At 40.7% G+C, this 25,566-nt stretch overlaps 1 protein-coding gene across 8 annotated transcripts in view; it reads left to right on the top strand.

Moving 5' to 3' along the window:
- IQSEC1 (IQ motif and Sec7 domain ArfGEF 1) overlaps positions 1-25,566 on the top strand; it is a 315,077-nt gene that overhangs the window by 148,358 nt on the left and 141,153 nt on the right. For 5 of the 8 annotated variants that reach the window (XM_048957701.1, XM_048957698.1, XM_048957709.1 and 2 more), the window contains one exon: positions 19,216-19,260. The exons of the other annotated variants lie outside the window; for them this stretch is intronic. In XM_048957701.1, coding sequence (XP_048813658.1) covers positions 19,216-19,260 — 45 coding nt within the window. The remainder of the gene's footprint in view (positions 1-19,215; positions 19,261-25,566) is intronic. 8 annotated transcript variants of the gene reach the window in all.

Raw genomic sequence — 25,566 nt, 5'->3', positions numbered from 1 at the left:
GCTTTGGTTTTTATCTTCTTTTCAGGAGCACTGAGGGAACTCTTGCACACTAGGCAAGGTAAATTGGGAACTTCTTGCTCAAATTCTTGAAGTAGGAAAATATCTGTTTTTCAGATAAATTTGATTCTGTTTCTGCTGATAAGCTCTCTGCTGTTTGCCAGGTTTAGACAAATCATCAACATTTCTCATGTCCTTCACATGAGCATTTATAAAGGCATCCCACGCTACCAAACAGATGCCTCAGTCATGTGGTACCTTCCCAATTAATGATTAGTCACAGACAAAACCAACAGCAGGAGCTATGCTTCGGAGTCCTTTCTACTGTTTGTTTGGCTGTTTATTGAAAATTTCTACCAAAAAAAGCTGAACAGAAATTTTATTTCTAATTGAATAGCAATTCCTAGCTGTATGACCTAGTATACACAAGCACTGTCGTCTTTGTAATATGCAGGGTTTTAAAAGCTTGACAAGGTTTTTTCACATTAAGCAAAGGAGTGAAAACTATGTTGCTCAGCCCAGCCAGCACGTCTTGCTTCTAGTTATCCTGATTTTCATGAACAAAGCAAAACAAATCCAAACACACAGTCTGTGTGAAATCAGTACGAGGTTCAGATGATTACATAAGTCATGTGTTCATACCCTACGGCGTAGGAAAGCTGGAATAATTATAGTAAAACTTGTAATTTTCTACTTGATTCCTACGTGATCTAGAGATGCAAAAAGAGTGAATTGTGTTCATACACAGCAAATTAATAGAAAACAATCAGAAGGTGGCAGAATCTGTGAGATTTACAATTTGGTTTTGGATTTTCTTGTTGGCTTTTTTTTCTTCCTTGTGTTCCTTTCCACTCTTCTTCTTTAGCTTGTTATTTTGTTTAAAGGAAACAATCACCCATGGTTGTGTTACTGGTAAAGAAGTGACCTCATCCAAGCTTCCTGCTCTGCCTGCATCCCCTCCTCCACCTGCCATAAAGCACGTTGTAGCATTACAGATGTAGGTATTCCAAACTGCTTCTTTAACAGCCTTTGTGCCTTCTGGTTAGTAGCACCATTCATGATGCTGGCAATGCTGCATGGAAACAGTTCTCTCTAATTTAAAAGGGGGGGAGGAGGGAGATGGTGTGGAGGGTCAAGTAGAGCTCCATCAATCATCAATACTTCTGTGTGTAAATCACCAGCAGAAGGGGAGTGCATTTGTTCTGCATTTGCTGTGAAAAACAAGTGAAAATCATCATGAAACATTTCTCTTTAACATTTTAAAATAAAAGCTCTGTGGCCATAGTAGACAGAGTATGTTATATGGCTACTTAAAGTAATTTTTTTGTATGGGAAAAATAGAAATTTTTAAAAACATCTTTGGATCAGAGTTTAACTGTTAAGCATTAGCCTACTCCTTTAGCACTGTTAATCATTGCACTGAAAGTCCAGTTGCTGACGTGAAATGGGCTGCCAGCTGGTATTTACCAGCAAATTGCACCATTTGTGGATTTAAAAGCAAACCAAATGAACAATTCAAGCTTAATTTTCCTAATGCTGTTCCCTATGATTCTGTTCCTCTGTCTCTTTTCTTTCTTGCCCTCCTCTTCCTTGGCAGGGAAGATAATGTTCTGCACCAGTTCTGCTGTCCGCCTTCGGGGTCTAGTAGTCCATCTTCAAGATAACAGAGAAGCTCGGGGTCGCTAAGTGTGCAGTCAGTGCTACATCTGTGTAGTCCATCTCTCCTCTTCTCTCTTACTGGTGTGTATGGGACTGAAACTTGCATGGATGCCATAGGATTCTTGTTCGTATCAAGTTTGATTTATTCAGAATGTCACAGCCATAAATTTTTGCCATCAGTACTTGGTAATCCCTTCTCCATGCTCTTCTACAGCTCTCCTCCATGTGTCCAGTATTTAAAACTATTGCAAACTGTAAACAAACACATAAATTGCACAATTTATTTTGAAGTAAAATAAACGGTATCGTAAGTCTTTAAGTGTACTGTGCGTTTTGTTGTTGTATGTGGTCATGTGACATGAAGGGTACAAACTAATGTGATTTCTTCCCTAGTAGGAGAGGAAGAGAGACAAGCTGTTTATTACAGTCTGCATTAGGCCAAGATTTTTCTGCTGTTGATCCTAGAAGTTTGCTTCAAGGCTTGGAAACCACCAATATGACATTTTATGCATGTTATTCTATAGAGATTACATGTAACAGTTGTTTCTTTGCTTTTTGCTTGTTATGAATAACCGGAACATCTATGTTATTACACAGATAAATAGTCTGAGTGATTACATTTCTTAGTTTCTTTGCAGCCTGTTTGTTAAGTTTGCTAGCCTGTATTTGTCAAAGTCCCATATGAAGTGTTAGCACAAGCACAAGATCATTTCTTGTATACTTCAGGTACCTAATTGATGAAAATATTTTTCTCTAAGCTGTGCACGAAGTGAACTAATTGAATAGCCCTGGAGCTCCAGGTAGATAAATGTGAACATGTCCATGTGTGTCGAAGAAGAGAGACCAAGTTACCATTGCCCAAAGGGCACTTTGCTGATTGTATCTTTCCAGGCATGTCTTGCTGCTCTAGAATAACTGAAGAATTTCTACTACTTGGATCTTCCAAAATTAAACAGCCAGAGCAGGTATAATGGGAAACAGGTTCTCTATGAAGTGTCGTTTACTAGCCAGAAGCTAGCAGGGAAGAAAAATTGGAGGGGTGGGGGGGCTGTTTAAAATATTCCTTCCAGCTCTCTGGAACAGAGAGCTGCTTGAGTGTAGGCTGAACAACTGTGGTTTTTTGTTTTGTTTCTGGTGGGGGTTTGTTTGTTTGTTTGTTTGTTTGTTTTGTTTTTTTGTTTTGTTTTTGTTTGGGTTTTTTTTAGTTATATGTAATTTTGAGGATAGAATAAATGGAGGATCAGAATCAAGGGAAGAATCTGGAAAGGTAGTGTAAGATTGTCTCATCCTATAGTAATGTTCTTTGCTTATGACTCTGACCAGTTAGGGTTGATTCACTGCTTCTCAACACAATACCAATTTACACATCCTGATAAATGTTTGCTTGTGCCTGTTGTAGGCATGATAGTGAAGTGTCTGAAGCCTAGGGAAGAACTTGCTTGTAGAAAGCTAATCTGCCTTTATGATTTTATGACAGTTTGCCCATGTCTCTTATTGTGACTGTGTGGACTAAAGAAGATACGGCTTTTTCCATTATTTAGTGCTGGATGCACCATAGCTTCATGTTTTCCTATCTCTTGGCGTTGGATAAATATGAAGGTCTTTCACTCCCATTGTAAAATGTGTGAATTACCCAATGCAGAAATTATGTAGTAGATCACTGTAGTTCAATATGTTATTGGAAGTGTTGTAATGTTTCATGGGCAGGGTACAACACGTGTAAGTGTTGCTGACCATTTTGGCCTTTAACTGCTGTGATGAGTTTCTCAGAGTTGCTACCCAGAGATAGCAACAGGAGCAATTTCTGATATTTTGATTTGCTTATCTCCCTCTCAGATGTAAACAGTAATTCACTCTCTCTCCTTGGTGCACTGAACTAGAGCACTGTAATTATTCTCTTCCATAGGGTAGGATTTGTCCAATCTTTTAATAAGTATCTTTTGTATGTTTGTATAAAGGAAAGGAAAGAAGAAAGACTACTGTTTAAATATGAAAATTAAAGCCACCAGCTGTAGGTGGTGCCAGCATTCTTGCCTCGAATGTGGTTTGTGGTTAATGATGGGCCTCAGGAGAAGCAAGGTAGAGAAGTGATCAGTATTATTAGCTGTAGCAGGATGTTATCATTGGTTGTTTTCTATCTGGTAGTTTTCCAGTTAAAAAAAGGTAGTAGCATTGCAATTTGCTGGCATTTGAAACAATTTAAGTTGGTATCCACAATATTATCAAATCCTGGCATTTACTCTGCATGGAGCAGATAGAGAAGTGACCTTCTCTCATGCTGTGAAGTCAGAAATGCACAAGTAAACACTTTTCTATTTAAATAAGTCATGGCTGGCTTAATAAAACATGCAATGAATTTTTGGATTTAGTACTGGAACCTGGAAGGGATTCCTTTTTAGCTAGGCTGAGGTGAGCCTAAATGCTGCACAACATTGCAAGACACAGGCTGCAGTGGAAAAATTCCCTTTTCCTCCCTATTCCTTGATGATTTTTTCAACTGCTTTTGCAAATAGTTAACACTGTCTTATTGTGCATTCTAGTGTGGAAGGTGGAAGGAAATCACATTTTTCTTGTCTTCATGCACCAAATCTTTTCAGTCATGACCTTGAAAGGCTGGACGAAAGCTGCTGCTTTGTAGAAATTCTGTTCACACGTTTTTCTTCTGGCACTGCTAGGCACTCTCACCTATTAGGATCAGGAATTGTTTTTCTTCTGCAATGTGGATTTCTCCTTTGCAAACACACTCCATTCTTACATTGTTTTGATTGTTTTTGCCCAAAATAGGTGGGTAGGACCCATTATACGCAGTTACTACTGACTTGCTGTTGTTTCCTGTACATGCATCACTTCCCCTCTGTGGCTCTGATTATGGGCTGTTGTTCCATAGCTCAGAGCATATTATGCAGACGCTTGGAAGGCATGGATATTTATGCACCACTAGATGGAGCAGAGCACAGTTCGACTGTGATAAATTCAAGTCTTATCTCCCAAAGTAGTATTAAAAGTAACTAACTAGCTGAAGCAAAATATTTTATAATATGAGGAGAAGGAATAATCCCCTGAAAAATGTAATGGGGTGTAGATCTTCACCGTGAATCAAATTAAGCTTTCAAAAATTTCCCTTAGCTATTCGACCAGCTGTGTAATGTGTTATGGATTGCCACTATTTCAAGTAACTCAAGATTCATAATGAATTAGAATTATGCACAGTCTATGGCTAAGGAAGCTCCTTAGCCATAAACCTCTTTGATCAGGAGTCCAGGAATGGAAAAGTTTAATCTGCTGTTTAAAACGAAGCAGCATTAAGATAGCATTTAAGGTGACTCATTGAGGTCTTTGACAAGGGTGAGGGACTTGGCTGAGTCCCTCTGAAACCTCTTGATTCATAACTTTGAAAGGGTGACATTCTAGTGTATAATATCGATTTACCAAACTGAGTGTTTTGTTGTGCAGCACCAAATCCTTCTTCATCTCAAGCACAAAATCAGAAGGAATTCTTTTTTTTCTTTTTTTCTTTTTTTTTTTTTTTTAAATAAAATAAAAGTATCTACACAAAGGTCTGGAAGCATGGGGCATCATTGTGCTGGTGGCAGGACTGAATTTTACAAAAATTTCCATTTTACAATAAATGAATAATTCCTGAAATGGTGGCTAGAGGGAGCTCCAATGCAATCTGTTTCAAAGCTTTCTCTGCAAGTAAGTCGCTGTGGGTAAGGCAGCACGAAGCTGTAGATAAAAGGAAAGGCAACCTAGATTAATTTACATTTACTTTTAAAGTCTGTTAACACTGGAGATGAAGGGTTGTTTGATCACGTGGAATTACAGATTGGATATATATCCAGCATGCCCTACAGTCAGGTTTGTTTATCTATTGTCATATATACATGTCTGCTTGTATAACATAGTCTGCCTTTGGCATTCTCAAGCTGCAGTGCAGAATGTGTTCAGGGAAGTGCAGTGTGTAGCTGTATGTGTATGGGGCAGGATGGAAGAGATCCATCTGTCCTACTGTCAGATGGCTGACAGTTAAGGAGAAAGGAGTGCAAGAACAGGACAAATACACAGTGGTACTTCTTCAAGGCTAAGGAACATTTGGGTAAGAAGCTAATCCAGCATTGTTATCAAGTCAGTTTTTAAGTGGGGAAAAAAAAAAATCGCAATTAAAAAGCGTGAGTAACTCGAAATTACTGGAGAGATTTCTATTGTCAAAGCAACAGAAACTCTAGTTTCACTGTTCTACCTCTACCAAATTAATTATAGCAATTCAGTTAAGAGTACCATGCTCCTATTGAAAGGGCATTTGGCTTTTTCCCTTCTCTGTGCAGGTCTGTTTCATGTTTTCTTTTAACTGGACAAAACGTGCACAGCAGTTGCTCAGTACTGGGGGTGGGATCTGTAAGGCAGCACAGCTGCACAGGTTTCAGTCGCCTGCGACACTAACAGCTTGATGTGACTCACCTGCTATGAACTTGATTACCTGATTTCTGTTCTCCCCAGCAACTTGCTGAAAGACACTGGGCTCCCTTGCCGAAAGGAGGCCATGAGGTAGTTGCAGGATTACCAGAATGTGCCAGGCACTGGGCTCAGTGGTTGCAGGGACTGGTTCCTAGCTGTGGTCAGGGGGCTCCCCACATTCTGGTGAGCTGTCAGAAATGGATAGATAAAGAGGAGGCATAAACTGAGTCAGTCTACAAGGAGAAACAACATGTAATGAACTGAGTAAGTTTTGCCTGGCTGTGTTGGAAGGAAACAGCCTCCTGCTCTTGGCTACTACGTGACTCAGTCCTGCTGCCATCCAGTTTCCACCCTGTAATGTAGAGAACTGAGTTCATCTTCTTAAAAGAGACTTTGGAGACCTCCTGGGCAGTGTTGGAGAGATTGTCCCAGGAAGAGGGTTGTTTTGCTGGTGTTTTGTTTTGTTCTGTGGTTTTGTTTGATTTGTTTGTTTGTTTGTTAGTTTTGTTTTGTTTTTTCCTAGAGAATGAAATTATAGATCTGGAAAGGACAACTATCCATAATGCTAGTATTCTTTACATACGTAATATATAGCAATGATTTCGGTACTCATGAAGGACTGATTCTGTCAATACAGATGCTTACAAAGGTGGGAAGTTCAAAGATCCTGGTTAGTATGGCCTCGTTGCTCTGCAGTCGATATGTTTTGCCCTGATTGTTGCTGTAAAATATGGGTGTTTCCCATATGCTTCCCTTTAGAGCTGGCAGTGGATTTCAGAAAATGTGAAAGACTTTGTGTTTACTAAACAAGGTGGGTAACTGACGTTCCAATTACCCAAGGACCATTTCTTCCCAATATTACATCTGGTTTTCCGTATTCGAGTGAAAAATTGCACAGAAGATATGGATTTTCATGAAAAAATATGGCCCTCTTTTCTGGTGTTTCTAGTGTGTTTTTGTTTCTACACCCGTTATAGTTCTTACTTTTCTGATCTTAATTGTATGCTTTGTAGCCTTTAGTGATTTTGGCCTATGCATTTATAGGGCAAATGCATGAAATAAACCCGATTTATAACCCAATAATGTAAGTATTTTTCCTAAAGAAATTATGTCATGCTTCGTTAACCTCTGAATTTCTTCTAGCCCATCACTGGAGCATGGCACACCTGAAAATTGGATAGTATTGAAAATCTGTCTCGCTCTCTTTCTCAGTTAAACTCACCTTAATAGTGAATTAAATTAATTGTAATTGATGTTTTATGACAAGACTTTGCCAGAGGCTGCTATAGTAGAGATAATTTATCTCAGTCGGGCAACGTGACTTAATTTTATTTTGTTGTTCAAAAAGCCGTATTATTATTAATCAGTTGACAAGTATTCTGATATGGGAAAGAACAGGTGAGCAGCCCACTGCTCCGTCCCATAGAGGCAGCAGGTGTTTCTGACCAACAGCTTTGCTGGTTGGCTACAAGGTTCCTGATGAAAGCCGTTTCCCTGGGCTCTGGGCTTTGTTAGTCAGTGAGCCCTCAGCTGTGCCTGCTGCTGTCAGCTGACCGTGGAAGCTGCACAATTGCATTTGTTGTCCGTAGGATTCACTGTTACATTGAGGTGCTCTCCGCATGTGTTGTGCTCTTGTGCAGCCCACGAAGATGCACGTTCTGTTCTGATCAGACTTAATTACTGACAATTCTTTTTATATTTATTTTTAATTTCAATTTCGTGGCATTCAGCGGAAAAGAATGCCTCCACAGCTCTCGTGCTGGGAGCCCCAGGCCAGGGTGTGCTGCTCGAGGAGGAGCCTCGCAAGAGCAGAGGGACAATCGCCTCCCTGCCCCTGCCGGCCGCTCCCCTGCTGGTGCAGCCCGGGGTACCGCTGCCTTCTGGGGCTGAAGGCGCACCGGGTCCATCAATGGAGGCAAAGGTTTAGGTGTAGGTAGAAGCTTATTGCTTTACTACAGATGAGGCTAAAGGTCTCCGCCACAAGTCTTAGTCCAGAGATAGCTTACCCATGAACAGGGAAATACAACAGGCAGTATTTATTAATTTGCATGTAGTGTGCATTCTCTGTCAGATCTTTGAATGCTTAAAATAGGAGCTAGCACTAAATTGGCCATAGCCAAGCATGTGTGTAAACGCCTAACATTGCATGTTTCCACCAGTCATTTGATTCATCTAATTTTATAGTGCTGAAAAGGTAAATGGTGTAATACCATCTGGGTAAATCTTATGGAAATGAATGGGAAAGATTCATTTAAAGCTTTCTTTTTAGGTACTTTGACTCTGTTCTATGATTTTGGTGTTTTAAGGGCTTTTTCAAAAGTTTCACAGAGTGATATGTGCAGCAGTTATCTGTAGGTATACCTGTGTGTATATATACAGCAACGTCCCAAGTGTGACTGCGCTCCAGAACACACACAGCTGCATCCACTTGGCAGTCAGAACTTTTGGCCCTCTCAAATTCGTCTGCCATTGCATGGTTCTGACTCCTTGGTTTACACTGAATCTGTTCTAGTTCCCATAGATGGTACAAAGGTGTCCTGAACACATCTACTGTAAATACCATTTGGAGCATAGACTGAATGTGGCAATCTCTTTAGAACTCTGAATTTGTACTAACCAAGTAGTCATCTCGCTATGGTTGATCTGTTTCATGAAATTTATGGTAATGAAAATTATTCTTCCATTATTATTACAACAAATTTAATTTATGTATAAGATTTTATATAATTTGTATAAAATCTGGTATGTAAAATATACAATCTGATACTTACTTACTCTGGTACTTCCTCAGGTTGGGGTTCACAACCACTGCCCATCAGCCCCTATGAAGGGACACGCTGCCCTGTGCAGAACCCCCTGACCTCAGCTCTGCAGTACTGGGGCTGCAAGGGCTGCAGGATTTGGTGCCAGCTGGTACAGTCAGGGAAGTGCCTCTCCATTCTTATCCATGCTTCATTTTGGTTGAACCTCTGTAAATTCACTCTGAGTAATTGTGAAATGTAAACTGCCAGTTAGCTGAAAAACTTGGTTTCCTTTCTGTGGGCTAGGCTGCTGCGTGACTTCCCTTCCTGGTTCCAGCAGCACACCACTAACCTCTCTTGTTGCTTTGCCACAGACGTGCTGATGATGTAGCTCCAGTTGTGCTTGTTTTCAGATTCTGCAGGAGTTAGCTGCTTTCATGTTATTTCACTTACATCTGTAAGCATTTTCTTCCAGAAAACTGTTATGCTTTTAAAATGATCTAACTCAATTTTCAATTCAGTAGGTTTGTAGCCAACAGCAGCAAAATTACTGTTTACTCTGTATTTGTAGTGATAAAAAGGTTATTTTCCATATTTAAAAGAAGTATTCTAACCTCTGGCAGACTGATAAAGTAGTGCACTGCACTTTAAGTCATTGACTTTGCCTATGTGGATTTATCTAGCAATTTTCTTTTTCAGAAATGATAACAAATAGATGCAGTTTTACTGATTGGTAGGGAAACAGCACTTTGACTGCAGGTCCTTGAATCCACCTAACTGCTAGTGTAATCGTGTTCCATTTGCTGGGAAACAAAAGGCTTCTGCGCGCGTGGCATCTTTTTGTGATCTGCTGCTGCTTGTCAAATGCTGGGTAATCTAAGAAAAAATCAATAATGTGTAAAAATAATTATTGATTGCAAGTGAACATATCAAAGTACATTGGAAATCATATGAATTCTTAAGCTGTAGTTGATGTTTCTGGATAGGAGCAAATAGCTTTGTCGTGGTGCATGATGAGTTAGCTCCAGGCAGCGCGGCCTTTGGCTCATGCTGCCTGCAGGTCTGTACAAGGGAAAAAGGCTCTTCTTTGAGCCTTTTGTTTTTCTGTGTGCATGTAAGCAGGTGCAGTACAAACAGGGAGGTGTCTGCAGCTTGTAGCAGTGCACAGGAAATACTTGAGCTGCAAGCTTCTCTCGGAGCACTCATTCTGAACCAGGGAATTAAAATCTGCTGATGTGAGGTGGAAAAACAAATTCTTACTCTATTAACCAGTATGAAATGTGGGGTGAAGTCACTGCTCCACTCCTGTGATGTAGCTGTGTTACTGCTCCACACTAAAAGGTCTCTTATACTTTGAACTGTCTGTAATCATAAATGTCATAAGCCTATGTGAAAATACACCCAGCAGAATTGGTCTCCGTGTTTTAAAGGATGAAGTCAAAAGTCTGTGTTCTCAGCATATAAAGTACTCTTGCTGATTCACTGTCATATTCAATTTTTGTTTGTTTGACTTCACTACATCACTTGTGCAGAGCTCTTGCTAGTAGTTCTACAAGGACTGTAGTAACAATATAGCTTTGAAAGGGAAATATGGGGATCAAACACTTGTTTTAAATTATATGACCATTTTAGTTTTCCTTTATAACCTTCTTCTGCTATTTTCATTCTAATGATCTCAAATGCCTTGTGAGGATTCTTGTAGACTTGAGACCTTTGTAGCTCCCACATGATTCACAAATGGAAAGGGTAAGTTAGCTGCTTCTGACCGTAGCCACACAAATGAGAACTTTTAATGGGCAGTAAGTTTGTTCCATCATATTGTTGAACAAAATGTTTTCAGACACTTCAGTTCTCAAATTACATTAGTGTCCTTCCTCATGGAAGATTAAACACAGATCTAGAAACTTGAATGTCTTCAGACTGAACTGTGCACAATTGGCTGCTGTTATCAACAATTCACTATCTCTTCCTTCTTTGGAAAATCTCTATTCCCATGTTGCATACATCAATTGGTTTTGTTTTTATGGCTCCAAATTTGAGCTGCAAATGGTAGTAAAGCTTGTTAATAAACATCTGATCCTCATGTAAGTCTGGGAATAAGTGTGATTTAAGTGGTGGAGTGTTTTTCTAACGCATCCCAAACCACATCCCTGAGATATTTTAATAAGAAAGCAATTCCTCTGGCAAGATAGCAGCCTGAATAAGAATGCTGATTAGATGTCCAGTGGATTATGATTTCTTGACCATTTATTGTCAAGAGGGTGATTTCTTTTTTTCAGGATAAGAAGGTAGGGAATTTTTGCAGCTCCATTGGAACGCCTACTCAAAGTCATTGCAGGTGGGCTGCCTAAATGCAAGGCATCGCTGAACTCAAACTGTATCACAAGGCAGGTGAAGAGCCTTAAGCATGAAGGCCACTAACTTTTATGTGCTATTGGAGGAGCAAATGTAGCTGGTGGAGTTTTTCAAAATTATTACTTTTTAATACTGTCTTTTACAGTGCAATGTATTACTGTAACAATAAAGCATTTATTGAGAAGGAAGCTTCCCCAGGACACCCCATTCTTAGGCTACAGGTTGCTGTAGGAATATAGGCCTCAGTTTTGTCTTTATGTGCAAAGTGAGTTTTATTTATTATAATCTTCTCTATAGAAAATAAATTTTACCTTCACACAGTCTTCTCAAATTAATAAAACTAGCTGAGCTTCTGAATCTATTTCTTCATGATCATGGGGAAAGGGCTTTGTTTCCTAGACGCTGTTTTTTCTTAAAGATTTAAAATCTATTTGAGATGCCATGATTGTATTTTTGTTTGGAAAACATGTGAAGATGAATGTTTGAATATGCTTCTGTGCTGAAGATTCTCTGAATTATGATAGAAACCTGTCACACCAAGGGAGGGATGTGTTCTGAAGGAGGAAAACTAAAAGAAAGCTCACGTACAGAGCTTGCATGCAGCCCAAACTCAGTAGTCTCCTGTATGTCAAGTAGATAAGTGTGTATGTTTTCCTAGAGCTTTGGTTTCTCTGATTTGCTTCTTTCTCTATGGCCAATATTTTTGTCACTTTGCCATGCAGTGTCTGGAAGAGATGGAAAAAGCACTTTTGATTATCAGTCAGTTCTGTCATAATCTGTTGCCTGCTTAGCCTTGTAATCCAGCTTTAACTGTTGTAGAGCTGAGGCCGTGAGCTGCTGCCTGAGGCCAGGAAACACGTGCTGCCAGCTGGGTGCTGTGTGAAATGTCCAGGTCCAGCAGAACTGCGCTCAGGAGCCTGCTGTGCCATTCATGCACCAGGAGAGGAAAGCATTTCTACAGCAGCATTAAACATATTTCAGTACTTTTTGGTCTAAGTATTTCACTAAAATATCCAGATCTTAACATATTAGAACAGGAAAATGAGAAGCAAGAATTTCAGTGGTATTACTTAACATTCCGAGTCCTTATGAATGCTGCTTCTTCATGGGTGATTGGTACCAGTTTTTATGTCAGAAAAAAAAAATTGCATTGTATCATACAAAAGAAAGATTTAGTTACCCATGTTTTCTACTGGCATAATTTTTTGACTAATGTCAGTGGAGTGCTGGTTAGTTCTGTCCTATTTACCACACCATTAGTCTGAAGCCTCTGAAGTTGGGTTGTTCTACTTTACTTTCAGATCTATGGTGTAGACAGGCTACCATCAGACAGGTTTTGTGAATCCAATTCCAGTGCAGCTACCAGAGGCATTGCAGCCATCCTGGGACATTGTCCCTTTCTCTGGGTGGATGGAAGCAGGGCTGACAGTAGCCATGCTGCACCTGGGCCAGTGCCTGCTTGTGGCAGTGCTCTGCAGTGGTGCTGAGATGTATGGGAGCGAGCTGAGCGTGCTGCTGTGCTGCACTGCCTTCAGTTCCTGTGTTGCAGTAGCACAGGACACAGCTGCATGGCTGATAAATGACACTCCATCCATAAAAGATGTGATGGCAGAGCTTCTAGCTGTATTTCCAGATTCCTTCTAATTTCTGGGAAGAACCTGGTGTCGTTAGCTTCTGATCCATGATATTCAAAGCAGAATTTTGCACAGCTTCCTTCAGGTTCCTTCAGGGCTGTTTGTCTGCATAAGAAAAGCAAACACTGAATTGCAAGCCGCTGATCCCTTCAGCTTTGAGCAGTTCTGAGGTTTGGGTGAATGTTTTCTACTTGGTAATTTGGCAGACCCCCAGGCAAAGCCAGGCTCCTCTCATGAGAAGGAAGCCAAGATGATGTGCTGAGCAGATGTTAGAGAAGGGAAGATAAAATGATTGCAAGTGTTACTTCTTTGCTTTTTTCACTAAGCTCTGCATTAAGTAACTTCACCATGCTGTGAGTCACTGAGCAACTGAGTGGGGGTGCAGAGGCAGGGTGATGCAGCTGGCTGTGTGTTGCTGTTGAACTACATCACAGAGAGATGCACCTTCCAGTGCGTGTCATGAGCTGCTGGTGGCTAACTCTTGCAGCTGATGCATGCTGGCTGACACAGTAGGACAGCCAGGAGCCCTGTCAGTGCTCAGAGAAGTGACTTAGGGCAAGTTCACATGATGTCATTGGTTTTAGTGAGAAAAACTGAACACAACGTGATCCCAGTGAAACACATACAATCCAGAACGGCTACAGTGTGAGGTGGAGCTTAATTTACATACCTTTTCTAATGCATGTGTTCTTACAGATGTCTGTGGGGATAAAAAGAAAAAAAGTTTGGTCTGAATTGATTAAAAATAATTTAAAAACAACAATAAATAACAGAATATGAAGGGATGCTTTTGGCAGTAGGTTGTTTGATGACTAATGTAGTGGCTGCAGATAGTGGCTTCTTACTTCCATTTCTGTAGAAGCGTGTTCTGGCCAAGACTGTTCCTTTTGTTACCTTCTTCTGGCCCGCTGTGGTTAGATGCTTTGGCTGTACCTACTAAAGGGAGTACTGGCATACAAAGTGTTCATCGTGAATGCCTTCAAGAAGGCGTAAATACTTCTATGTAATGAAGTTGCATTAGAGAATACAAACAATTTGGTCATTCTTTGTATGTGGAATATCAACATCATCAGGCTGCAATGTAAAGGTTTGCCTTTCTTCTGTGTGCTGCTAGCTTGTACAAAGAAACTGTGACAAGCAGAAGTTATTCATTGAGCAGTATGTAGCAATGTCTTAAATTTTTAATGTATTGTTCTGCATTCCTTTTCTCAGCATTCGAAAGAGGCAATACCATGCTGTTTCTAGCACTAGGGATTTGATGGAGCTCAGAACTGTATCTTCCCCCATATTATACACACCATCCAGAGTTATCAGTTGCTGACAGGCTATCTTTGCACGTACTGGGATGCCCCAAATAAATTTCACTTTTTAGCCAAAAGATGACATATTTAGGCAATTTTTGTGGGGATCAAGCTGTGGATTTTTCAATTGCAGCTATTTAATCTGTCATTACTGCATACTTTCATGCTGGAACATCTTTCCTTTTCTCAAATTGGAAATTTTTCTGACTCTCTACACTATGCTTGATCACTATCTGCAGTTACTTGTAGTCTCCAGCACCATTAAGATAGGCAGTAGCACGAACTCATTTATCCTCTAGTTAGCTGAGATTGAAGCAGTTGCAGCCACCTCCAGTGATGGAAATGGATTGTGCCTGCCTGAGCTTAGAATTGAACCTGAAGGGTTGCAGGCTGCCTTTGGGACCTCTGGAAGGGAGGCGGCCATACTGAGCTGTCACAGCACAGAGATTGGCACAATCTGATCTGCTCAGCTTGGTGAGAGCTTCCATATAACTTTGTGCTCAGTCAAGATCATTTAACAAATACTCTGCAGAAGCCTTATAGCACTGATACGGTGCTGGACTAGTGCAGTTCCAATATTTTACTTATTCGGTCTCAGCAAGAGCAGTTACTGCGTAGTTCCACGACACTGGTGCTTGCTGCGTTCACATTGACATCTTTCTTAGAAATATCATAATGATTTACGTCATCACTGTTCCACGCTGAGACACAGAATAGTTTAAAGTCTTTCTAATGCTGTGTCTTAGATCAATAACTCTCCTTGTTTATTATCAGAGCTGAAGAAAGCAAGATTTCAGATTATTGATTCTTCAAGGCATTCATTTTCTGCTTTTCTCTGTCTATGTGGCGTCAGGAAATCCATGCTGTGCAGTTACATAATCTTCACTAAGTGTGGTTCCGTACCTATCAAAAATCAGCAGTCTCCTTCATCACAAGAACAAAAAGAAAGAAAATGAAGAGGAAAAGATCTTCCCCCCCACACACGCATGCACAAAACCCAGAACTTGTCAGAGCTCAAGGTATCGAGAAAATAATTTTGTGCTTGAATCGAACTTGATAAAGCATTTTAGAACATGATCTTTTAAATGGATGCCAGGCATCTTTCGTATTCAGGTTAGCTCACTGCACAGCTTTAACAGTCGATACATAATACAGTGCTGGTAGCAGGTGTAATGGCCTGTGGCCTTGTGTTTTGTTTTAGGGCAGAATTCTCAGTATTGTATTTAATATTTGTGTCTTTGGAAACACAAATTCTATTGGGTTAAGACAGAAATTGTCTGAATTTTTGACCTTTTTTTCCTTGGAAATATTTGTTTTGTCCCTCATAACATGATTATGATTGTTGTATTTGCTTAGAGCTTGCAGCTTCAAATCAGGAACCACACATATCTGTATTTCCTATAATTTTCAGCCTTGAAAGAGGTTGTTTCTACCAGCAATTACAGCATTCTTCAAGTTTCATGCTGACCATGTTAGCTCCAAAGAATCCAGCTGAATTGTAGCCCTCTGTGCTAGCTTTAGTTCCAGTTCATGCAAAGATTCCTCTGCCTTTTCTCTGAAATGTTAAGTACTTGTATGAAGATGTCATTCAACTGACTCATCAGTGGCGCTGGTACAGATTTCCTTTGCTCCTTACCCAGAAGAGCTTTTTAAATTCCATGGAAACAAACACAAAACTGCATACAGGGTTGCTTACAGCATTTTCCTGATAATGCTGGATTGCTCTGCAGTAGGTTTCCTTCTTTTTGGTGGGAATCTAAGTCTCTTAGTTCAATTTTCAGCCACTTCCTTGGGCAAATACAAGTGCAATATGATTTTACTTTGTTTTAAAGTATGGTTGTTTTGTGGTTTGTTTTTTTTTTCTGCTGTACAAATGTACTGAATTTTGGAGTTCATTCTATTATGAGTGAACAAATAGGGTTGTTAAATTTGCCTGTTCTTTTCTTTATAGCTCGTATCTAGCTTTTTTTTCTTTAAAAAAAAAAATCAAAACAAAATAGATTTTTTTTTTTAGATATTCTTGAAGCAGGCAATCCTGAAATCACTTTGTGTAAATGATCCATTTTGTTTGCTGTAGCATAGTGGTACTGTGTTCAGGTTTCAGGTTGCTTTTATGTTTTAAATTAATTTTTCATTTTTGTACAGTATTCAGAAAGGACCAAAAGCTAATATGTGATTGTAGTATAAAGGACTGGTTGTGTGATTGCATTAAGAGTATTCTGTAAATCTGTTGGAAATTAACTGGCTTTGTGTACCCCAAAATTTAAATGTCTCAATAGATTTTACGCCTAATTTTTCCCATCTCTGCTGTCATTTTTTTCTTGGCCACAAAACTTTGCCCCACATGCCATCAGCCTGCTCCTGAGACATCTCACAGAGGTGAGCTGGTCTTTGGTGCAGGTGGCCAGGTTAAGGGTTCTGCTGCAGTTCTGCCTGGGTGTACAGCTCACCTCAGCGTAATTCTTGGTTTCTTTCTTCCTCTGGAACAGTGATTTATTTGGTTGCTCCAGTGACTTCCATCCTGTTTAAGTAACCTTTCCTGTGTTTGATATTATGTTTATATTAGATCTTCAGCTCAGAAAGCCAGTCCTAAGCCTTTCCCCATTGGGCTGCTCATCTGTCTGACTGAAGAAGTGAACTGTACGTGGATGGGAGTTCTCTAGCACAGAGACCTTCCCAGGCTGGGCACTGCTCTGCCCAGAGCCCTGCATGGCATGGCACTGCCCAGCACCCACCAGACCCGAGTCTGGGTTAAGCCCAAGTGTGTCAGCAGCTATTATGGCTGCTAGCTGCCAAATCAATTAGATCTGTAGCATTATGTGTTCTTAACTGCAGTTACCAGGTGCACAAACACTGTTACTAACAGCACAGCATGACACTGTTGGCAACAGGAAAATTTCTGGAAAACTCTCAGTAAATTCAGATCCTTTTAGCCACATTTGGGGGTGGCCTCAAGATGGGTGTTTTTGCTGTGGAAACTGAGCTCTCTTCCTTGTGTTCAGAAAGATCTGCATCTCCTGACATTTGTTGGGGAGCCTTACCGCAGGGGGCCTTCTGATGGAAAACAAGGTATTCCTAATGAAGCTGTAATCCTGCTCCTTGTGATTGTGCGAGGAGTCCCCGAGGTCACGACGTGCTCAGTGTCACTTGGCACAATCAAAGCTGCATTCGAGGAGGCTAATCAGCCGGGCCTTGTGTCATTACCATCTCTTCGTTATGCATGGTGCATTGTCACCACGCACAGAGTCTCGTCAGGATTTACTTATAGCAATAAGGGCTAGAACTGTTCAGAGAACGTTTCTGAATCTTTGCTAACAGTGAGGCAAAAAGTCCATCTGGTGAGCAGGTTGGCACTTGGACAGCAGATTGTTAAGCAGTAAACTTAATTATAAAGAAATTAGGTTCACCCTTCCCAACTGTTAAAAGAACAAATAGCCAGCACGTGTAAACCAACCCATCAAAGTGCATCGGTATTCACAGATCCTGAACTCTGAGAGCAAACAAATTACAGGGTGGGAAAAGCTCCTCACATCTGTTTTAAATCTCTGCCTGCACTGCAGTTATTTGGGCAGCATGGTTCGTTTCCATTCCTGTGCAGCTGATTCTTGTGCAGGCTGTGCCCATGGCCACCTCCTCTTGCACAGCCCTCTTGCTGTGTGTAAGCATACCCGTAACCTTGGTATTAAAACTGAAGGCTTGCAATTGATTTACAAATAACCTCGGTAAATATAATGAAGGCAATTCTAAAGCTAATTGTGTGAGTGTCTGTAACTGTACACGTTCATGACTGCCAGAGGAGAAGCTGGCCAATGGCAGCTTGGGTAAGGGATGGAAATGGATAAGTACAAATGGCTATTTAAAATGGTACCTAACATGATGGTGGAAAGTTCATTGTGAGCCTTCAGCTAACATCTCCTTATAGCCTGTGGAAATTCTGTTTTGTTTTTATTCTAAAAATTTGATTTTGTCATATGGATGTTTATTATAAACCTAAAGTGATGTACAATGAGAGCAAGTTTAATCACTAATGCCGTGCTTCGTGTTAAAGTGTTGCTATTTAAACAGCAGTGCAGTTGCAGTCACTTCTGTACTTTGTATCTTAAAACTTCATGCTGCAATAATTGTTTGGGAATTGTTGCAGCAACTGTAGTTGCCTTTCTGGAGAGAGAAGAAGCCCAAGGATTTGAAGGCTGACCGTTCTGTTAAATGCATGTAAATGCAAGAAATCTGTTTCCTGGTGTGAGAGAAGCTACCAGAGAATAAAATCGCATAAGAGTCTCACAGGAGAGCGTCACCCAGCTCCCTGTTGTGTGCCACTGTTATTTTTGCGTAGCAGATGTACTGAGGATGAAAGCAGTACGGCTGTGAGCACGTGCTGTGAGCTGCAGTGCTGTTCTGTGACTGTGATTTGGTTGTGTGCTGTCCTGTTCTGAGGTTCCTCTTAGCCAGTAGGAAGTGGGGCGAGGACACTTTTTGGATCTTGAAATTACATACCTAAATCAACAATCAGCTTCACAGTGTGCTGAAGGGCAGTGTGTGCTCTGGGCTGGGTCCCAGCAAACAACATGCAGGTGTGTCTGCTGGGGAATGAGCTCACAGCTCCAAAGATGTTTGCGTGGCCTGAAAATTTCAACAGTGTAAAGCTTTTTGACGTTTTGTAAGGAAGGCTGTACTACTTATGTTGGTTTATTGCAAGGTTCTGCTGTACTGTCACAGGTGGATTGAGCTGAGATTTGACTGCCAATGCACACAGTGCAAGACTGAAAACAGAAGAGAGGCTCTGGAAATGTTTACTATAATAATGCATGCAGTACAGCTTGGTCAGGTATTCATGTAGCCAAGTGTTGTCAGTCATATTTGATCACTTTTTGCCTAAAGATGCTTCTTTAATTCCCCTTTCACTAATGAATAGGAAATAGCTGCTGGGTTTTTTGTATGCTTGTTTGGTTCTTGTTTTTTTGCAAACTATATCTAATGTCATGCTAGGTACTGTATAAAGTCTATAAAAAATGAAGACAATTTTTTTAAATTGCCTTAATATTTTATAATTTTATTCTTTTGCTATCATCTCAGGACCTCACTGGAAACAGGAAGCAGCATCTCCACCGATCCGCTCAGGTACTGTAGCAGTGCAACTGTTCATTTTAGGTTTGGAATAATAGCAGTGAACTCCAATCTGTATCAGCTTTACATCACATAACTTTATCTTACAATGTGTAATTAGTGAAGGCACATTGACCAAGCATTCAGGTTTTTGTTTTTAAGTTTGGGATAACTCTTTCTTTCACGGTTTCCAACTTAAATTCAGCACTGTGGTTTTGCTCTCAGAGGACCTTGAAGGACAGAGAGGGCGTGCTTGTGCATGCACATGGCAAAACAATCTCTCTCAGACTTTTATAAACCTAAGTTGTGCTAAACAGATCATCCTAGCAGTTCAATAACAGTACTCATTTTGTTTAAATGTTACTTGTTTTTTAAATTGTTTTGTGTTTTCATACAATCACAAGTGAGAGTTAAGAAATTAGGGCCACGTGAATCCATCACAGTGACTGAAATTTGATCACTCAGTTAAGAAAAAAATGCTAGTATTTTTAACACTGCATATCAGATGGGCACTTTGGATGTTTTACTGTCATAGCTGCACATTAAAGTGTGCATCACTCGTAAGCTTCCTTTGATTAATTAGGGGCAAAGTCCTTTTCACCCAAACTGACAGTTGTTGGGTAGATGTTTTCCTTTCCAAGGTGTTTGCTTTTGAGGATGCAAACTTTTCCATATTGTATAGTTTTAAGTTTGCCTGGACACAGCGTTACTGGGAACTGCTTCGTTTACCCTTATGCAAATATATGGGCCCTCTCTCTCTCTCATTCATCTCCCAGTGTACAACATCCTGAAAGTGAAGTGCGTGCCTTACTGCCACTTCCTAAAAATTGCCCACGAGCTCCTGTGAGTAATATTACCTTTGTCTTCAGCTCAGCATAGTCACAGTGGACAACATACAGATTTGACTGCAATGTTGTTGCCAGCACCCGGTTTGACAGCATGCTGTTTCTTTGTGTGGCAAGACAATGCAAGAAGCAGCTTTCCACTCCCCTCAGCCTTTCTGAAATCTTACTTGAGCAAGAACCTTGTAGCTGGTTTGACTTACCTGGCTCTGGGAACCTTATCCCAGAGAAAAGCATTGCTGCCATCTTTATTCCAGGCTAGGCAAACCTCTGTGAGAACAGCAGGTTTTATTACAATGCTTTTCTTTATAATGATTTTTTTTTCTGTGGGAGGATGTCAGTGGAGATGAGGAAGAATTGAGGAGAAGAGGTTAAACTCTGTGGGAAAGTGTATAGCTTTAGTTTGAGTGCAAATACATGCTTACCTAGGAAATGTAGTGATTTAATGGTTTTAAGTTGCTAAGCACTGTACGTGCCCATACATGTGAATATTTTCTTTTTCTCTCTTATTTTCCTAAAAAAGAGACTGCAGTACTTACTATTCACCAAATGTGGCCTCTGCCCTTGCTGCGTGGCCCCATAAATCATAAAGTTTCACTCACACTGCTAATTTTGATGGCCTTGGTCTCATTAGTATGCATTCAGTGGGTTGCATTCTTTTCTTAAGCCTGCAGCAGAGTGATGCAAACTGGTATGGAATCCTTGATTGCACTTCTTTATATTTCAAACAAAAGTTTATTATCCTAGCCTATATTCTACCTTCTAAAAAAAAAGAAAAAAAGAAAAACTGCAAGTTAGTCGAGGTTTCGAGACTTCCCTCTTTATCCCATGCACTTCCATAAAACTTCTGTGTTCTTACGCTAATGCAAATAAATGATTTTGAGAATGCATGTTGTTTTACAGAACTGTCCTCATAAAAAATAATTTGGCAGTAGATGTATTTGCATGTGAAAAGTCCTTTTGAATTTTGAGAACGGGAAATAAATATCTTGTAGTTACCAAATGAGGGAGTGAAAATGCTGCTTTTTAACTATGAATGAAAAAATGTTATGACACTTAGAAACTTTCAAATAAAGCAGTCATAGAGGAGACATTAAAGAATCTTCCAGATGTCATCAACAGAAACAATGATTTCTTTCCTAGGGTAAAATAATTGAAGAAACAGTGTGTAAACTCTAACTGACTTCAGTAGGTCAAGTAAGAATAAGCCTGTTCTGAAGCTGTGATTAGGCAATATTAAAGAGAATGATTTTTAATAATTTTCCTTTGAATGACCCATGGAACAGAAGGTATCAGTTAATATGAATCCATCTAGCATCCTACTGAGCAAAAAAAAATTTCTAAGCTACTTTTCTTGCATAATGCTCATCACCTTCATCAGCAAGGTAAGTTTTGCCCAATTAAAGCCACTCTTCTAGATCTTGGCTTTTCTGGAACATTGTGACCTGGATATCTTATTTTGTTTCATTTCAGCTGTGCATAGATTCCCCACCCAACAGATTACTTATTTCCCCTGGATCTGTGTAGACTGCACTTGTATTCTGCCTGTCAGCTGGGAAGTTATACAGCTGGGAGATGAGAAAGGAGTCCAGTGTTGTAAAGAAGAAAGGCTAATGTGGAAAAGGGCTTATGTCCATTGAGAAGAGAAAAACCTGTACACAATGACATGCTATATATGCATACCATGTTTTGCACAAACATTTTCAGACTGCACACAGTATACTTTCCGGATATTTTGAGTGGTCCTCTATCAGCTTTCAGCTGGTGTCTGAAAAGATTTTGATTCCTGAACCAAGGAGAGTCTTCTGTCGTATTATCACACCTACTTCAGATGTTCACATTTTTGTGGCCTGTTTATCATCTTCTGTAACAGAATGATCAACCAGTGTTGATCTGTTTAGAGAGCAGACATTCAGAAACAGAACAGCAAATATCTTACTATTCTTGTGAAACTTTGCCAATTTCAAAAGCTTTAGTAACCAAGAATGAAGAATAATGTCAAGTGGCAATTAGTAATAATTTGTGGGGAAGCTGAATAAATCAAAGATCTCTGTGAAGCAAAATAACTTGTCAGAGCACATGTAGGCAGCTGAGCTTCCTCTTGAGTAAAGAGAAGGCAGTGAGAACCTTTGTTTCTTCCCTGATTCTTTACACATCCCCATCACATCTGGGTGTTACAATGGTGCAGCAGAGCCCAAGAGCTCTGCTCATGTTTCTCTTTCCATTTTCCCCAGTCAGGAAGGGATTCTTGCTGATGTGGCACCCAGATATGCATCAAAGATCCTAAAAGAGAGGTCTGGTTTTGCAGAGCCTCTAACATGAAAACATCCCTTATTCTTTTTTTTTTTTTTTTTTTTTTTTTTAGGAGCAACCTAGGAAACCTTCCCATTCACTTTCACGTGAACAGTATTTGTTTTCCACTATTAAGAAAGGGCTGCAGCATACAGGGGCTGTACAGGCCACTATATTCTATAAACTGAGGCCTTCAAGAAGCTACTTCAGGGCCTATTCATTTGCACAAAATCTGATGTTAACTATACTTCATACAATCCTTGCTCCTCAATGTGGTGTGCACAATGAATGTCATGCAATTACTATGGGAACCTTGTGATCTTATTCTCATGACATGCTAGAGCTCCACAACCTATGAATCATTAGCTTGAAGTTCTTGTCTGTGCCTACAGACATACCCTGTCCTGGAGTCAGGAAGGACTTATGGAAAACAGCTCTCTTGCTGCAGGCTTCCTGTTTCTGTACTCTGTAAGTAGACAGAAACACAGGTAGACTTCCACACAAGTAAAACATTTTCAGGATTCTTCCTGTCATATCACGATAAACAGTGTAAGTAACTAAAGATGTATAACAGTTGAGTGTACGTATTTTATCAAGAATTAAAGATCATGTAGCTAGAGAAGCTGATTTTCCTGCACTGACTTTATAGTGGGTTTGTTTTATACAACATGCTCCCTCATCAGAGGACAGCTCTACTTCAGCCTCCCAGGTTGCTAAGGCAGCCATCCCTAAAACTGGGACTTTACACTGTATGTTTTATCTTGCCTTTTTTATTTTAGTGGCTCATTTTGAAAGAGTTGTCAGAGTCTTCAGTACAGTGCTGCCAGAGCTGCCTCTCCTTAGCTAAACTCTAAATGACTACAAACATTTCCAGCATGCTGCTCACTTGTGGTACCGCTGCAGCTCAGCCAGAAATTACTGCCCTATTAGGCCTGGGAATTCTGAGTCAAGGGTAGCAGTAAACGTCTTTCTGAAAGAACTAGTTTTATACTGGCATAAGCGTGAGATAAAGCTCAATTTTCTTTGTTGGTTTCCTATGGAAGACAAGTGAAAATGAAGACTGTGTTGAGAACATGGTGCTTTTCATTTGCAAAAGCCCTAATTAGCATTTTGTCTGCATGCAGAGCAGTATAATCAGTGCTGGTTGCTGTCAGAAAATTCATGGGTACATGGCTTTATCTCACTAGAAGTCCAGTGTTTAGAAGCAAGCAATTAAGGTGACAAATACCTTTTTTTTTCTTTTTTTTCTCCCAGTAAAGTGTATGATGAACAGAAAGAAATTGCTTTGCAATGTGAATAGTTAAAGGATGTGTTTTATCAGAAGTATCATTTGGGCATTAAAACTTCAGATGATGTCTCATCAGGTTAACTGTCTCTGTATGGCTTTCCCCTTCTTTCTTGATCCTGAGAGTAGCTGGTTTTGGTTATGGAGCAAGTCCTTCCTTGCTGCTTCGGGGTGTTTCTTGAGGAATCTCAAGAAGTTCAGACAGAAGAATGTTCAGATAGGGAAAACCTCAAAGGTAAGCATTTTCTGGCCATCCATTTGTTCTAAAAGAGGATAAGGTTTCCATGTTATTTTCTTGGTCCGTTACAAGCAGTAACTGCCATCAAACACCACCAAAATGGGAAAGTGCCATCTCAGCCAAAGTCAGAGCTCAGCAGCAGGGACACTGGGGAGGTGCCAGCAGGCACAGGATCCCAAAGGGCTTTTGCTCAGCTCCCCTTCAAATAAAACTGTCCCTTTAAAGCACAGGCCTATATTAGGGATGGAACACTGGGTTGGAAGATTTTGATATGAAAATGTAACATTTAGCTTGATGCTATCACTTTCTGGAAAACCGCCAAGCTACTGAAGCCCAGGAGAATGAGAGAGCAGGAAGAAAAGCAGGCTGGAAATCTCATGGTGTGTGTTATATTGTTAGCGGGCTGGCTTATTAAATGCAAGCAGTTGTTTTCTTGGGAATCACTTCAACAGTGTTCTGCTGGTGTGAAAGAAATCCCAGCAAGCCAGGCAAGGGCTGGGGGTTGTTTTTAAGGGAATGTTTTTTAAGATTTTTTTTTAAAGATGCAAATGAAATGTGCTTCTTTCTTTTTCCTGCTAGGTGTTTCTTTGTGATCAATTCATTCCCACCACCCATCCTGTTCTGTACAGTCTGTTTTAAGGGAAGTACAAGAAATTGTGACGTGCAAATGTTTGAAGGTTGTTGCCTAAGCATAACATATCTGAGTAGGGATCAGTGGTTTCTTTAAAGTAAAGAAGCAGCTAACTTTATAATTTCATTTCGACTAACCTTCCGCAACTGTGTTTCAGGGTATTGCAAGGTGCCTGTGGCACTAAATGGTGACAGTGAGTAAAGGCAGACCCAAAGGGCCCCGAATTACTGCCCTGCGTGGGCCTGCGGGGCTCAGATGTGCCTGCACTCTTGGTGGGACTCTGGTTAAGCCTCAGCAGTTCGGTTGTCTTCTTTTTAAACAGCATAAAGATGGTAAAAAAGAAGAAAGCACAACAGAAGAGATGTTTAGTTCTGTTTCATATGTTTCCTTGCGTTTTGCCCTTGGTTCTGTTGTTATTTGTGTAGAATTCCTTCCCTCTACTGATAGTGAGCAGTACCCCCAGTGGCTCCTATTGATGACTTTCAAACCTCACCCAAACCGTACTTTCAGGAAAGGTGATTCTGGCAGAGTGACGGGCATATGACCTGGTCAGTGTCCAGCAGGGCTCGTGTGCTTTGCTTTGCTTCTAAAGCCATTCCCGTCCGTAAGCCCTGCGTGAGCTCCTGCCTGGGCACCCCGCAAAGAGAGAACCTGCTGTGGGCTCGAAGGGAACGGAAAGGTGGGAGAATCGGCTGGGTATTCTATTAAAGACAGAACAGCAGTTTGGACAGCCGTCTCTTCAGAACAAAAGCTCTGTGCTTTTAGCACGTCTGGCCGGAGATTCTAAATGCAAGCCAAGTGCCCGCTGGGCCGAGGCTGCCCGCTGCTGGGGGCGCGCTGTGCTGCCGCTGCCCGGCAACGCGCCCCGCCGGGCTGCTGCGCCGGGCGCTGCTGCGCGCTGAGAGCGGCGCGGTGCGGAGGGGGAGATGGGGGGGGGGGGTGGAAGGGGGGAGGGTCTGCGCTTCGGGTTTAGGGGCTGGTTTTGGTCTTTTTTTCCCCGTCATAAGGAGCCCACAGTTCTCATAGGTGCTGG

The sequence above is a fragment of the Lagopus muta genome, chromosome 11 (assembly GCF_023343835.1).
Source record: "Lagopus muta isolate bLagMut1 chromosome 11, bLagMut1 primary, whole genome shotgun sequence".
NCBI classification, from domain to species: Eukaryota; Metazoa; Chordata; class Aves; order Galliformes; family Phasianidae; genus Lagopus; species Lagopus muta.
Note: the sequence above shows the minus strand (reverse complement) of the source record. Positions and strands in the feature narration are given on the sequence as shown.